Raw genomic sequence first — 15,906 nt, forward strand, 5'->3', positions numbered from 1 at the left:
GTTGTCTTTGTTTTCATCACATAAAAATTTCTGTGGCTAATATTTGCTTACTTGTAAGACTTGGAAGCTAATATCCTATGCTGCAGGTGGTACCATCTGAAGTAACGAAGTTGGAAAGTGACCTGTGTAGGTCTGTCGAGGGTCGGTCTCCACAACACAGTTCTCAGTCACAGTATGAGATCTATTCATCGCTACAACTCTTGCGAATTATACTGTGCCAGTCAGGCCCCAGGACAGGCCCTAATGCCCAGCCCTAGGATTTAAAGAGAAAGCCGCAGCATTGACATCATCTGGGAACTTGTTAGGAATGAAAACTTTTAGGGACTCACCCTAGTCTTGCACCAAGTGGCTTTGGACTAGGGTGAGTTCTCCAGGTGATCTGAGTGCTTCAAGGTTTGAGAATTCCATTTCAGCTGGAGGCAAGCTATTTGCTTCACTTCCTGTCTTCAACCACTGAATCTACCTTTGTTCCTGCCTGAATCTTTTTTTTTTTTTTTTTTTTTTGGTTTTTCGAGACAGGGTTTCTCTGTGTAGCTTTGCGCCTTTCCTGGAACTCACTTGGTAGTCCAGGCTGGCCTCGAACTCACAGAGATCCGCCTGGCTCTGCCTCCCGAGTGCTGGGATTAAAGGCGTGCGCCACCACCGCCCCGGCCTGCCTGAATCTTTTTAATACCACTATTGATACAATCTGCTATTCTCCACCTAGATATAATAGGAGTGTACTTTGTTCACCATTAGACACACATGGAGCTCCTCTGGACTGGCCATTCTGTTGGTATCTAGCAGACACATTTCGTATTGTAATGAGATCTTAGTCTAGAGGAGACAGACACTCAGAGGGATGAGTGCAGCCTAACCACCATGTAAATCTTTGAAAAGATTGAGGGGTGATTCCTGCATGTAAGAGTAAGGCAATGAAAAAATGGAAGGAAGAGCTTTTCCTGCAAGGGCATCAGGGAGGGGAAGAAAGTACCAGGCTACCATTTAGACCTGATCACTGCCTCCCTACTGGATAAGCTACAGACTACAGTTATGACCGCCTACTTCTTGCCTCTTCATAGAAAGACTAAGAGCTTCTGATTCTATCCTCCTCCATTCTTCTCTGTCTTCTCATATTAGTAAGTTGATTGGACTAGGTTAATGTTACACAATTTAGCTTCTGTGCGTTGCACTGTAGGAGTGACTGGTTTCTGGTTTCTTTCTCTCTCCGGCAAAAGCAACTATCTACAAGTCCAGTTGCATTCGTCTCCCAGGCATATCCAATATTTGCACCAAGCTCTTCATCATCCATGTTACTGTCTTTCTCCAGGACACATTACAGGCATACTTCTGTTTTGCCCTCCAATAATTACTCCCCTACAATCATTTCTTCACACAAAACTAAAATGACCTTTAAAAATTCCTAATCCAAGTATATTACTCTCCCGTTTAATTCCTCTAGTGGTGTCCCATTGAATCAAAATGAAATCCAAATTGCTTTAGATTTTTGGACACAGGCAAATTGCTCTGCCCTATCAGGCCCTGTGTGGCTCCTCTTCCCCTCCCCCATCCCCCCTTAGCTTATTGACTTGTGCTTCTTGTTCACTATGCTTCAGCAACGCATCCCCCACTTTCTCTCCCTGGCCATGGCTGGTCTCTTAGCACCTGTGACTCCTTCTGTTTGGGACAGAGGACCCCTGGGTATTTGCAGTGGAGGCAATTATTCCTCTCCATGGAAAAATGTCAGGCAATTCGTACAGTCTTCCGACTCTCACTGGGATCAGGATTTCACAGCACTTATTACAACCTTAAATGACCAGATGACTCTGTCACTTTCTGTCTGTTTACTACAGCAGAATGCAGCTGACGAGAGCAAGGTCTCTGATCTTTGATCTTGACGGAGGAGTACCAGTTCTAGAATGTCTAGGCTCACAGTAGATATGCAGTAGACTCTTTCCACCCCCGCCATGTCCTTGCCCATGCCTCTGCACACAGAATTCCCTTCCTTTGTAAGGATGTTGTTATTACCAGCTCAGGATCTTTTCCGAGAGAGGGGCTGGGAACATGTGTTAGCTCAGTGTTATCACTGACCATGCTCATGTCATTATTACTCTGTGTGTTGTCTAAATACTAGCTGGCTAACGTCTGGGGAGTGGGGTGGGCAAATGCTAGAAATTAAGTCATGCTTGGATTTTAGTTTGTGTCCTTAACTTTACTTTTTGGTGCATGAGGGTAAGAGGATTGCTTGTGCCTCATTTCAGAAATCCTTCCTGTTTGAAAAACGACCACTTAGTCCTGAGATTAATGCTTTTAAGCAAGAGGAATATTCTCAAAGCCTCCTGAAACAAATGGAAAGCAAACGGGAGAAGGAAATAAAGCAAAGACAAAACAAAGAGTTGATGGATCGCCTGGAACAAGTGCAGCTCACAGAGGAGTGAGTCCAGCACACGGGCCTGGAAAGACGGAAGTTTTGTGTTGACGCTAATTTCTTTGTGGGATTGAATAAGCATTCAACATTTCGTTAGCACCTACCTCTGTAGCCGAGGGAACAAGCTCACCCAAATGACAGCCAGTACCACAGGCATAACTGCATCAAAAAGAGAAGGCCACCATTTCTCTAGTTACGGCAATGACAGGCTCTGAGAGCGCTGTACTTACAGAGAAGCGTTTTGTACTTTTATGATTGCCAATGCTTCTGGTAGATTCAGGGAGGAACATAGCTTGAGCAGGCATCATTGCCAACTGTGAGATGCTCAAGGGACCTCATGGCAAGGCTGAGGTCTTGCTATAAGCATTGTAGCATGTTCCATTAAGCCCAAGGGCACAGGCACAGGTGGCATTAGAACCAGGGATTAAAAAGCAATGTGGATCAGTTTTCCCTCTGCTCACACCCACAGCTTTTTACTTGGCACCACCTTTATTCCACCTTGAGCTTGGAATATATATAAAAAACAAAAACAAAACTATCTATCTATCTATCTATCTATCTATCTATCTATCTATCTATATAGTTTTGATTTTGTGTTTTTCGAGACAGGCTTTCTCTGTGTAGCTTTGGAGCCTATCCTGGAACTCGCTCTGTAGACCAGGCTGGCCTTGAACTCACAGAGATCCACCTGCCTCTGCTTCCCTAGTGCTGGGATTAAAGTTGTGCACCACCACCACCCGGCTGAGCTTGGAGAATATTAGTCTCAATTCTAAATTGTCAGGAAGGAGAATCTTATTGTTCAGGTTGAGTTGTCCGAGGCCCTGGGTATGGCCAGGGGCATGAGATTTTTATCTGCCTTAGGGGGCTCCTACTTTTGCTGCTGAAGCCAGAACAGTAATTGTGTAGCATGAACAGAGACTGCTGCAATAAACAATAAGCTAGTTTCTGCGCCCAAAAGAATATACTGTCCTAAAATTTATCAGCTCCATATACCAATTTTATTGATCATTACTAGTTTTTGGAAGGTTTTATATGATGACTGTAAATTATAATAGGGTAGATTACTTTTCTTAAGGAAGAATTATATATTGAATCTGCCTATAGAAAGTATAGGCATTGCCTTCTTGTCTAGATCTAAAAAAGCATTTGTGTATGTGCATGGGGTGGGGAGGGTACCTGACATATTCATCCCATCTGGATGATACGGCCCACCCTCCACTTCCACCTGTCCTGTCTGCCTTATGTGAACACAGTGTCCAATAACCTGTAGACTTGAATTACCTTTTCTTATCAGGAGAGCTCCCAGAATGGATGATGAGTTTTTATGCATCATGTACACATTCCTGTTAATACCGAACACGTTTTGATAAGGCTAACTTGTGTTGCTGTATTCAAACTGTAAAGTGGCTCTCTCGCCCTCTCTGCTTCTTAAATATCAGGCTTGCTGCACAAAGAGCCCAATACCTAAAAGAGAAGATGGAAGAAACACAGTACTACAAGAGAGCTTTGGATGCGCAGGTAGGGAGATGATGATCGTTACTTAAAAATTACGCACTGCATCAACACTATTCTCTAAATAAGCATACAGTGACGTAAACACACATACATGCTATTCATTTGGTAGGTTTTGAGGCCCGTGTTCATTCCCATAAGCCTCAGTGTTGGTATTTTACTAAGTTGTAGAACTGTCCATTATGTGCTGTCCATTTCAGTTAAAGAACAAGCCCTCCCAGTTGCCCATGTTTGAGCCCGATTCTGCTGAGCCCATCTTTGGTAAGGACGAGGGTGAAATGGAGGTGGACAGGCGAAAGCGAGAGCAGAGTTGCATGAAGCACCAGGTGGAGGCAGCTGCCAGCCTCAAGAGGAACGCCATCCTGAACCAGCTGGTGGACCAGAGGCGGGATCTGCAGATGCTTCAGAGGACACAGAGAGAGTAAGGAGAGCCTGGTCTGACTTCCCCAGCCTCCCTGCCTTCTTCCTCCCCCCCAACTCTTTCTTTCTTGGTAACAATAGCAGAGAAGAAATGTGGCTAACACACTGAGGAGTTATGCAAGCCATTCTTCTAAATTTGTTACATATTTCACTCAGTTTTATATTTATAATTCTTCCAATGAAGAGAATGTTATTAAATAAAAAAGTACCCTCTCTTGATCTCCACTTCTCCTTCAAGTCCCAGCTCCACATTTCCCCTTATATCAAAGTATAACTTCTTCTTTTCCTCCTCCTCCTCCTCCTCCTCCTCCTCCTCCTCCTCCTCCTCCTCCTCCTTCTCCTCCTCTCCTGCTCCTCCTCTTCTTTCTTCCTCTGTTTTTTGAGACAGAATTTCTCTGTGTAGCCCTGGCTGTCCTGGAACTTGCTTTGTAAACCAGGCTGGCCTTGAACTCATAGATCTGTCTGCCTCTGCCTCCCAAGTGCTGGGATATAAGGTGTACACTACCACTCCTGGCAACAGTATAACTTCTTAAAAGAGTCATAACATCAGCACTGCCCATTGGTTGTATTAAATGAGCTAGAAATATGCTGCCACACTCATGTGAATCAAGATCTGATGCCAGATCCTTCCTCAGTTCCCAGGATCTTCTGCTTCCATCATGGAGGGTGGGGAAGAGGGTTCTGTCTCAGTGCCTGGATCTCTAAGTTCAAACATCTGACATGTGATTTCTCAGAATGTCCAGTTGGTCACCTAGCTGCTGGGGAAAATTTATAGGTCCCACTGGCTCTCAGTCTCACAGCATCTTCATGTTTCCTTCCTAGCCTTTCATCATCCATTTCCTACTTCCCAAAACCCAGATTGTCATAGGAAACTAGTTTCTTCTTTGTAAATGTTTATCAGCTCATATCTTTGATGAGCCAAAATTATCATCCATTCCAAGGCTTCTGGCCAAGGAATCCACTCTTTTTAGAAGGTAGTGGTACTTACCAAAAGTCCTATTATTACATTTTTATAAATATTAGAATGGTCCCAGTGGGATAGTGTATGGGTCTGTTATATTCTGTGCTGGCTTGGCTGGACATGAGCTGAGTGACAGACTGAAGGTGACACCGTGGGGTTGACTGCTAGTAGAGAGGGTGTGGGAGGAGTTAAATTGTGAAGTTTGTCCTGTTAGAATCATGATCTGCATTACACACTTTCCTGTTTTAGTCTAATCTGTACAAGGACAAGAGCTTTGCTTTGATACATATCAAGTTTCTAAAATCATGACATATTTCCATACTCAGTGATAGGTTTTGTTGTCCCAAGCCTGACAAGCACACCCTTTCTACCTAGGCTGCCAGGACACCTTTTTATATTTAAAATTATTATTTTTATTTATGTGCATTGGTGTCTTGCCTACATGTATGTCTGTGTGAGGGTATTGGATCCTCTGGAACTAGAGTTAGATAGTTGTGAGCTGCGACGTGGGTTCTGGGAATTGAACCCAGGTCCTCTGGAAGATCAGCCAGATCAAGTACAGCGCATCAGGCTTGGCAGCAAGAGCCTTTATCTGCTGACCCACTGTGCTGGATAGTTTTATGTCAACTTGACACAAACTAAAGTCATCTGAGAGGAGGAGCCTCAATTAAGAAAAAGCCTGCATAAGATCGGGCTGTAGGCAAGTTTGTAGTGCATTTTTTAAATTAGCGATTGATGGGGGGAGGTCCAGCCTATTGGGGATAGTGCCATCCCTGGACTGGTGGTCCTGGGTTCTATTAAAAAGTAAGCTGAGTAAGCCATGATGAGCAAGGCAGTAAGCAGCATCCTTCTATGGCCTTTGCATCAGCTCCTGTCTCCAGGTTCCTATGCTGTTTGGGTTCTTGTCCTGGTTTCCTTCATTGATGAACAGTAATGTGGAAGTGTAAGCCAAATAAACCCTTTCCTTCCCCAAGTTGCTTTTTGGTCTTTGTGTTTCATTACAGCAAAGAAACCTTAACTAAGACATCCATCTTGCCCTTCAATAGGTGCTCGGTTTGGAGGTCTTCCTTGGGCTGACTCCTCATCGGTTAATTAGCATATAAAAACAAGCGATCCTAAATGTTCTACTTAGAAGAGACAATGCTAAAATCTTTATTAAATTGCACAAAGAATTGGCTGCAGAAAGGCTACAGTAGCTCTGCCTCTGTGCAGGGTGGTGAAGCGGTGATGAGGTTACTGAGTCATAGCCAGCAAAGCACTGCATGTGAAGACATTGCTCCGTTCTGTGGGAGTGTAATTGCAAAGGCCTGTGCTACAAGGCTTTCCCATGACTCTGACTCGGCATCTTGGGCCGTGATGGTGTGAGTGTATGACATTGACTCTAGTGTTATTTTTTACCCAAGCTTATTATTTCATTTTCTACAGATTCTGTGGTTTAGAAATCACCAGGTTTGGGGCTTGCAGAGTCAAAGGTTATAACTCACTCCTCCTGAAAGGCTTTGTGGGCATTTTGATGGCGGGAGGAGAGAGCGTGGCAGCATAAGAGGATTGTTAAAACATAGTTAAGCAAGCTGGGCGGTTGTGGTACACGCCTTTAATCCCAGCACTCGGGAGGCAGAGGCAGGCGGATCTCTGTGAGTTTGAGGCCAGCCTGGGCTACCAAGTGAGTTTCAGGAAAGGCGCAAAGCTACACAAGAGAAACCCTGTCTCGGAAAAAAAAAAAATAACTGTTGAGATGTAACTGGACTGTGTGTGTAAACATGTATATATATATATATCATATATATTTAGTTTAGATATGCAATGGAACTATACAGTAAGTGTATATTTTCACCTGGCTTGTCTCAGGAGAAATGGCGTTGAGAGCCATCCCATTGTTGGATGAAACAGTAGTTCTGTTTCTCTCCCTCTCCATCAACACACATGGGGATAAAAAGAAAAAGCTCAGGAGAAAAACAGATACCTGTCAAAGAGTTCCATTCTGTGATGGGTATGGCATGTTGGGTATATTTTATCATCTAATCTGCATGGTAGCCACACAATGGCAATTAGGTTAATGGTGGCTTTAGGAAAAAGTGACCCTGGTGAAGACAGTACTGATTTTTGTGAGGGCCCTGACACCCAGTGGCAGGTGTCACTTTCACATAAAGTCTGCCAGAGTATCATGAGTCAGTGGTCACATTTAATGAAGCTCCTGGAACACTTTAATAGGAACTGACAGCAAAAGGTTCGCTTTTTGCAAAAGCAGATTCACATAAATAATGTGAACCAGACTTACGGTGATTTGTGACAGGAGTGATGGACAGTGTGGAGAGCAGTGATGGCCAGTGTGGAGAGCAGGGATGGCCAGTGTGGAGAGCAGGGATGGCCAGTGTGGAGAGCAGGGATGGCCAGTGTGGAGAGCAGGGATGGCCAGTGTGGAGAGCAGGGATGGCAACACAGCCAAGCGTTCTCTTCCTGGGTGACATGTCCTTCATCACGCATTCCTGTCAGCGCTGGGTAGTTGTTTCCTTCCTCTGGCTTACAAGTCGTTTCTTCTTTCTCCACTTCCATTTGTATGGCTCTCCACTGTCTCCTCAAATGCCTGCGGCACCCACGTGTGATAGCACACTTCTGTGCTCCCAGCACGCTGGAGGCTGAGAGGCAGGGGGATGTAGAGTTCAAGGCCACCCTGAACCACACAGAGAACTTCTCTGAAAAGGAGAAAAAAAAAAAAAAAACCTACAAGAACCAAATGCCTGTAGCAATGTGTAGACTGATTGGGAAGAAACACACAGTATAGGGAATCCATTTAGGATGATCCTTCAGATGAGCCAAACTAGCTCCAAAGGACATTAATGGCTGTGGAAGCTGATGTTGTTAGTTGGAATAGGACTTAAATCCTGCTAATGTAAGCCAGGATTCAAGATGAGAGATCTTAGAACCATCCATTATCTGACAGCTAGCAGTTTCACCATGCTTCTACAGCATCCATGTCTTCTGCACAGTTCAAAGACTCCTGAACAGAACCAGAATGCCTTCTGTCTCATTTAGCAGAAAAGAATTGGGGCTCCCAGGGCGGTCATAGGCCCTTCCCAGCATTATGAATGGAGTCAGGCTGTTCTTATCTCCCCAGGCACTTGGCAGACAGAGTCGCTGAGCTGGACCGAGTGAACAGAATCAACCAGTGTTTGCAGGAGGACTGGGACAGGAGCCTGTGCATGAAGAAGCAGCGGGATCTGGAGGAGAAGGCCTTTGAGCGGTAAGACCTAATGGGAACCAGCTGCTCTTTGCTCGCAAGAAACTTCCTTGTAAATCAGCTTCACGTTTTCTTTCCTCTATCCCGGTGGCTCTCAACCATCATGCTGCTGCGACCCTTGAATACAGTTCCTCATGTTGTACTGCCCCCCCCCCCCAAATTAATGCACTGCTACTTCATAGCTGTGATTTTGCTACTGTTATGAATCGTGATAGAAGTATCTGATATACAGGGTATCTACTATGTCACCCCCAGGCTGAGAACCAATGCATGTCTAACTCTAGGATGGCGGAGGGTTTGAGTGCCTCCGTTTGATTAGTATGGCCCTCGACAAAATTCTCTGGGGAGAAAAACATCTGCTTAGTGAGAAATGCTGCTGTAATCGATTAGCAATGTCTTTTATGAGCAAGGGTCTGAAAAACACTGTGTTGTATGTTAAGTTTTTACTGACCCTGCCCTGATCCTTGCTTCTGCTTTGGTGGTTCCACTTTGCTGAAGGCTGTAACTCTCTTTGGATAGAGCTGCTTTGAAGCAAGATGAGCTCTGCTCTGAACACTCCCAAGCTTTATGGATTTCTTTTTTTGAGATAGGGTATTGCTATGTAGTCCTAACTGGACTGGAACTTGCTATGTAGATCAGACTGGCCTCAAACACACAGAGATTCATCTGCTTCTGCTACCCGAGTGCTTGGACTAAAGGTGTGCACCCCCATGCCTGGCCTTTATGGTTAGGTTCTAAGAGCAGAATCAAGGAAAGATGGATAATGGGAAGAACAAGCTGCACACAGGGGAGCCGGGCTTCTCTTCAGTTGTGTATTTACTGTGTGAATCTGTCATTTATAATTAGCACTAACTTTGAAAAGGCTTGTAACACTAGTCATATTTTTAAATTTGTAAACTGTGAAAGGAAATAATTGCCTGACCAAGCTAGCATAGGAGTTTTAGGGGCAAAGAAATAAAAAGATGGGAAATGGTTATATTTTGGAAATAATAGAAATCCTTTAGAAATTTAAGGTGAGATTTTATAAAGTGAAAAAAAGATTTCATTAAGATGTTAAGATTCCAATGAAGCTGATCCAATCTATACAATCAAATTATCAGGATCAAATGCAACCAAAACCAGTCTAAATAGCTGCTTTTCCACTGCTGCTTAAGATTTCATTTTGTGTGTGTGTGTGTGTGTGTGTGTGTGTGTGTGTGTGTGTGTGTACACATGTGTATCTGAGGAGGCCAGAAGACAGTGTCAGAGCCCCTGGAGTTGGAGTTACAGGCAACTATGAGGCACTTTTGGTTCTGGGAACCAATCTCAGGTTCTCTGGAAGAGCAGCAAGCACTCTTAACTGATCTCTCTGACCTTGACTTAAAAAAATTCTTTTTAAAGATTTATTTTATGTGTAAGTTTTTTTTTCCCTCCATATATGGCTGTGTACCACTGTGTGCTTAGTTCCCAAGGAGGTCAGAAGAAGGGTGTCAGATTCCCTGGACCTGGAGTTACAGACAGTTATAAGCCACCATGTGGGTGCTGGGAATCAAACCCAGGTCCTCTGGAAGAGCAGCCAGTGCTCTTAACTGCTAAGCTATCTCTCCAGCTCCAGCATCATCGTCATCATCATCATCATCATCATCATCATCATTTTAATCATGGCTGAACAGCCATGGATGAAGATCTGCCACTTTCCTTTTCGAGTTTCTTGAAAGGCACTTCTCATCTGATTTCCTAATCATGGAGAAAGTATGAGGGATAGTATGACAATCAGCTGCCATGGGAGAAGTGGGGCTGTTTGATTCAGAGAAGAGGAAGAGTGTGGGAGTGGGAGAGTTCAAACTATTTTTTTTTTTCCAATCTTTTGGAAAAACAGTGAGAAGCAGTGAGGCTTCTGCCAGCAAGATTTTGTTTAGATTCACAAAGAATGCTTGGCCAACATGATGATAGCGGATAGAGGGGTCACAGGAAATGATTGTGAGCTCCAGTTAGCAAATGTGCTCCGGGGGTGTATGTAACACATCAGAAGTGAGACGTCACTACTGAAGCCAGGCTGTGGTATGCAGTGATGCAAGCAGGAAGCAGGTAGGAAGAAGGAAGTAGTTGATGTAAATCAAATCAAAACAAAACAAAAAACAAAAGCAAGATTTATGTTTATGCAGTCAGCACATGCCAGCTCTGTCCCGTTTCTGGTGTAATCCAGATAGGTCTTCCCTATTTCTTCCAAGATTACTCTTTTCCTTCTAAGGTTCTCTCTCTCTCTCTCTCTCTCTCTCTCTCTCTCTCTCTCTCTCTCTCTCTCTCTCTCTCTCTCTCTCCTCTCTCACATGTGTGTATGCATGTGCCTTTGTGAGCATCAGCCGGTGGAGGTCACAGGTCAACCTTAATTGGGACCATCTACCTTGCTTTTTGAGACAGGGTCTCTCCTTGGCCTGCAGCTCGTCTATTAAGCCAGGCTGGCTGGTACACAGGTTCTGAGGATCAGACTCAGGTCTCCATGCTTGCACAGCCAACACTTTTTTGACAGCTCTCCCTCCAGCTCCTCATAGTTGGGACCCAATTTCTTGCTGGCTGCTGGGTTTGGGAGGGGGTACTGACGCAGCCTTGTGACTTTTACAGAATTCTGTGTCCTTACAGAAATGTTGATGGGTCACGAGAGCATGCTTGGAACTGACTTGCAGAACCAAGAACTTTCAAAACGGAGACTCAGTCACCGATGTCCTTCATCTCCACTTCCAGTTTGTTTTTCCTTTCTTTGTCTCTGCTTTCTTTCTGGTGCTTAACTCTCCAGAAGCTCTGGCCTCTTGGGGCTTTTCTTTGCAAGGCTACCCTTAGTTCTCCGCAGGTGTTAGGGATTACCTGTCAGTCAGTAGCTTCATCCCCTTCTCAGACAAGGTCTCCAGGGAGTGAGAATAGTGCAAATATGGCAAAACACCAAGGCCACACTTTAGATGGTGAGGGTGACCTTGGACTTCATGTATTGGTGTTAGGCATGTGTGGCTAGGCATGAAGGAAGGGTCAAACTGTTGGGAATTTGCACACAGCCTTTGATTTAGTGAAAAGGAGGAGACAATAGATGCCAGGATGTGGGATGAGCAGCAGCAGGCAGCAGGTGGACTTTGAGAGCTGAAAAGGCAGAGCTGGGGTATCACTTTCCTTCTCTCTGCTTCCAGGGACTTGGGGGACACCTGATGACATCAGCTCTTGCTTTCTTCTCCCCAGGGCTTCTGACAAGCTGTTCCTCTTGGACCAGTGTGAGAAGTACCGGCGCTGCAGGCAGTGCCAGAGACGCACCACCAACGTGGGCGAGAGCAACGTATGGCCCCTGAATAAGTTCCTGCAGGGTTCTCGATTGCTCGTGTAGAACACAAAGTTTGAACCTATGTATTCTGAGGAACATTTATTTGGAGTGGTTGAATATTTAGAGTGTCTATATTTGTACCTCAGAGGAAAAAAAATGAGTGCTTTTAAACCCTTTCTTGAATTCTTGTCGACTATTACTTCCTTTGTGTTCTGCCTTCCGCTCGCCCCTGCGTATTCCCTGAACTTGGCTCTGACAGCAGTGACAGTGTCAGAATAATTCTTAGCCTAGAGCCCATTTGCTATAGGGACTGGGAACGGGACCCAACTTCTTGCTGGGATACTGACATAGCTCCGTGACTTCTTTTAGAAACTTCGTATTTTCCCATCTGTAATAAATATAATAAATGCTTTTAAAATGCTGAGTATGCATGATTATTTATAATGGCGCACTTTATCCCCTCCCCAAATCTAAACTTTTAAAATATGTTTTTATTTATTCTTTGAAAATTTCATGTACTTATACAATATATTTTGATCAGATCCATCTATCACTATCTTTCTCCAGTTCTCCCTAGTACATCCTACCCAACATCCCTACCAACCTTATGTCCTCCTTTGTTTCTTGTTATTAATAACTAACCTCTTGAATCCAATTAATGCTGCCCATATGTGCTTGGACGTGGGGCTGTCCACAGGAGAATGGGCATATCCCCAAGGGAGAATGACTTTCCTCCCTCAGTAGCCATCAACTGCCTCAAGAACTTCTCCCTCATCCATTAGGTGATCCATTAGAATTCTGAGTCACTGATCTTTTTTTTTTTTTGGTTTTTCGAGACAGGGTTTCTCTGTGTAGCTTTGCGCCTTTCCTGGAGCTCACTTGGTAGCCCAGGCTGGCCTCGAACTCACAGAGATCCGCCTGCCTCTGCCTCCCGAGTGCTGGGATTAAAGGCGTGCGCCACCACCGCCCAGCGAGTCACTGATCTTATGCAGGTCTTGTGCAGATAACCACAGTTGCTGCAAGTTGATATGTGCAGCAGCCATGCCATGAAGTCAACAGTTGACAGCTCTCCTCCCTATCTGATATCTCTTACATCCTTTCTACCTCCTCTTCAGCAATGTTCCCTGAATCTTGGGTAGGGGGAGGTTGATATAAATGACCCACCCAGCTGAGCACTCACAGTTACTTATACCTGGCACTTTGACCAGTTTAGTCTCTCCTCACTGCAAAAAAAAAAGCTTCCCTGATCAAATGCCAGTAGCTGGTAGCCATGTCAGAGAAACAACAGGTGGCAGTTGGGGTTCAGGGTGTCAGCCCACCAGGAGGAAAACTCTCTGATGGGCAAACATTGTTAAGCAAGGCTACAAGGCTACAAACTCCAGAATGTCTTTTGCTTCTGTTGTCCCTCTTCATGTTTGCTGCTACAGTCTTTTCTCTGGTATCTGACATGGTGTATATTGGATGTGGGGAGTCCCCCACTGCCTGTATTGTAGTGTGTTTATCTCATGAAAACATCCCGATCTATTGGGCATTTATATCTGTGGATTGTCAGGAAGATGATTCCTCCTTAAGCTGTATTGTATAATTGATAGAGTTTTGATGAATAAAAATAAATACAAGGGTATGTTTCATAGTAAAGGCCTATGAGTTCCACAAGGCCTATGAGTCCCACTTAGGGGCTGCTTTAGATCACAGCTCATGATTTATGATTTATGATTTAGGAAAACATTTGAATTCATGAGCCAGGCTGGCTCAAATTCCCTTAATCTTAATGCTGAGAAATGAAGTCATAGATTTCATGTACACCATTAGGTTAAGAAAAAGTTTCAAAATACCTTTAGATTAGACCAGAGGCCTTGCTAATGGTTTTTAAGGTAAACATTCCCAGAAAAACAATCTGTAGTTCACAATGACACAGCTGAGCTGTCTGGTTAGGCTGTAAATACAAAACAGCCTAATTATTGCCAGCTGGCAAGTGATTAATTCCTTGCACCCATTCCTGACCTCAATTTGTGAAAATAAATTCTGACTAGTTAAGGCTACAAAAAATATTTTGACTCTGTAGCCCCAAAATAAGGGCTACAGGTTTCTTTTGATAGTCAGGAGTCACACACAGGGCAGAAAGTACATTTTGAGTTTTAATGTGTCATAGTATGTTGGAAGTGCAGACTTAAGCTGATGCTAAAAGATTTACAGTAGCTCAGGAATTTTGACTTGAGCCTAAATTAGAGGATTTATGGTGTCTCTTGCCTGGAGACTCAGCACTCTCTAGATACCTTCTAATTGCAGGGTGTTAGTTCAATATGTTTACATAGTCATTGAGTCAGTTTAAATTGCTTTTCCTCTGCCTGAGAGTTTGCAGGGCATAAGGTCAAAGCAGCTAATACCCTCAGATAGGTTGCAAGTACACAATTTTCTTATTTTCTGGAGCTCTTCAGCAGTTTAGGTTTGTGATTCTTTTAAAATTCCTTACAAGATTACCTCTCAAGATAGATAATAAAGTAATTGATTATTTATAATTACAATTTGCAGCCTGTCAACAAAAGGGTTGGCTGAGAAAAATGCTCTTTGATTGCTCATCACAGGCTACTTAGATGTATTGCATTTGAGTTGTTGGGATGACTCTTTTTTTTTTTTTTTTTTTTTTTTTGGTTGTTGTTTTTTTTTTTTTTTTTTCAAGACAGGGTTTCTCTGTGTAGTTTTGGTGCCTGTCCTGGATCTTGCTCTGTAGTCCAGGCTGGCCTGGAACTCACAGAGATCCACCTGCCTCTGCCTCCCAAGTACTGGGATTAAAGGCGTGCGCCACTGCCACCCAGCTGATGACTCTGTTTTAATCATGTCTTTACCAATGGAATGTAACCTTTTTATGACTCCTGTATTGCCTGAAAGAGTTTGTTGGGGTACATAAGCTGTAAAAAGACACAAGAGCAGAGCAACAAAAGAGAACAACATAATGAGAGAACAGCATGGTGAGAACAACATGAGAGAATAAAGAAAGGAACCACCAAGGGAGTGCATCAGTGTCTTGATTCCTAAAACCCCTCAGATAGAAAAGTCTTAGTTTACACCAATGCCATGGATTCCTTTTAAGCCCTGTGTGCTGCCTTGGAGGCTGGATCCCTGAGGCAGCATTAATCAAAGTTTCTGAGCACACACATCTATGGGCACAAACAAACAGCATGGACATTTAGTCAAACAATAGCAAATTCCCCCACTAGGACCTATGAGCTCCTTAGTTATGGAGTTTTGACCAGGTTTACAGTGCCAGGCATGAATTCCCTTCTGTGGGGCTGACCTCAGGTCCAATCAGAACAGCAGTTGATTACCTCCAGTAACAGTTTTGCCGCTATGGTGCCAGTGGCCCCATCTTGCCAGGCTGGTGAGTATTTTAGCATCTGGAGTCAGTGCTGGTGGAGCCATTGCCACCTTTTCACCCCTAGCAGCATGCACAGCATCTTCTGGTACGATGTAAGCCAGCTGGCAGCGCGAGTTTCCTAGTGAATTGGGCTTGATTTCTCTCAATCCTGCCTCCCAATAGTGCCAACCTTAGACTTTTATGGAAGTATACATCACCTCAGAGGTTCAGAGCAATGTTGTCAGAGTGTTTTAGTTAATGACAACAGGGACTTAGTTAATGTCCCAAGGAATGCCATTCCCTTGGAGATCTCCCATGATGCATTTTGTTGTCCAGTCATTTCTACATCCTGGTCATATTGCAGAAATAAGTATGCACTGTGGGGAGAGGCTGGCTGGCTTGGCAGGTGCCCCCTTCTCTCATTGTTTTACTCATGTCTGTTCTTAGGCTCCATGCACTGCTGAAGAGGACTTAGGTTCCCATCAAAGGGCTGACCAAGATGTTCAATCAGGAACTTTTTGTTTTGTTTTGTTTTATTTTGTTTTGTTTTTCAAGACAGGGTTTCTCTGTGTAGCTTTGGAGCCCATCCTGGAACTTGTTCTGTAGCCCAGGCTGAACTCGAACTCACAGAGATTCACCTTCCTCTGCCTCCCGAGTGCTGGGATTAAAGGCATGCGCTACCACTGCCCAGCTAAAGAATTATTTATTATTATATATACAGAAGAGGATG

General features: G+C 44.1%; 1 protein-coding gene across 1 annotated transcript in view; it reads left to right on the forward strand.

Moving 5' to 3' along the window:
• Window positions 1–12,004, forward strand: part of Ccdc81 (coiled-coil domain containing 81) — a 36,441-nt gene extending 24,437 nt beyond the window's left edge. Inside the window, exons 11-15 of the mRNA XM_028873416.2 lie at window positions 2,241–2,413; window positions 3,847–3,925; window positions 4,120–4,340; window positions 8,416–8,541; window positions 11,743–12,004. Of these exons, the coding sequence (XP_028729249.1) occupies window positions 2,241–2,413; window positions 3,847–3,925; window positions 4,120–4,340; window positions 8,416–8,541; window positions 11,743–11,884 (741 nt within the window). The 3' untranslated portion in view covers window positions 11,885–12,004. The remainder of the gene's footprint in view (window positions 1–2,240; window positions 2,414–3,846; window positions 3,926–4,119; window positions 4,341–8,415; window positions 8,542–11,742) is intronic.
• Window positions 12,005–15,906: the final 3,902 nt, after the last annotated feature.

Source organism: Peromyscus leucopus, chromosome 1 (genome assembly GCF_004664715.2).
Source record: "Peromyscus leucopus breed LL Stock chromosome 1, UCI_PerLeu_2.1, whole genome shotgun sequence".
In the NCBI taxonomy this organism is placed as follows: Eukaryota; Metazoa; Chordata; class Mammalia; order Rodentia; family Cricetidae; genus Peromyscus; species Peromyscus leucopus.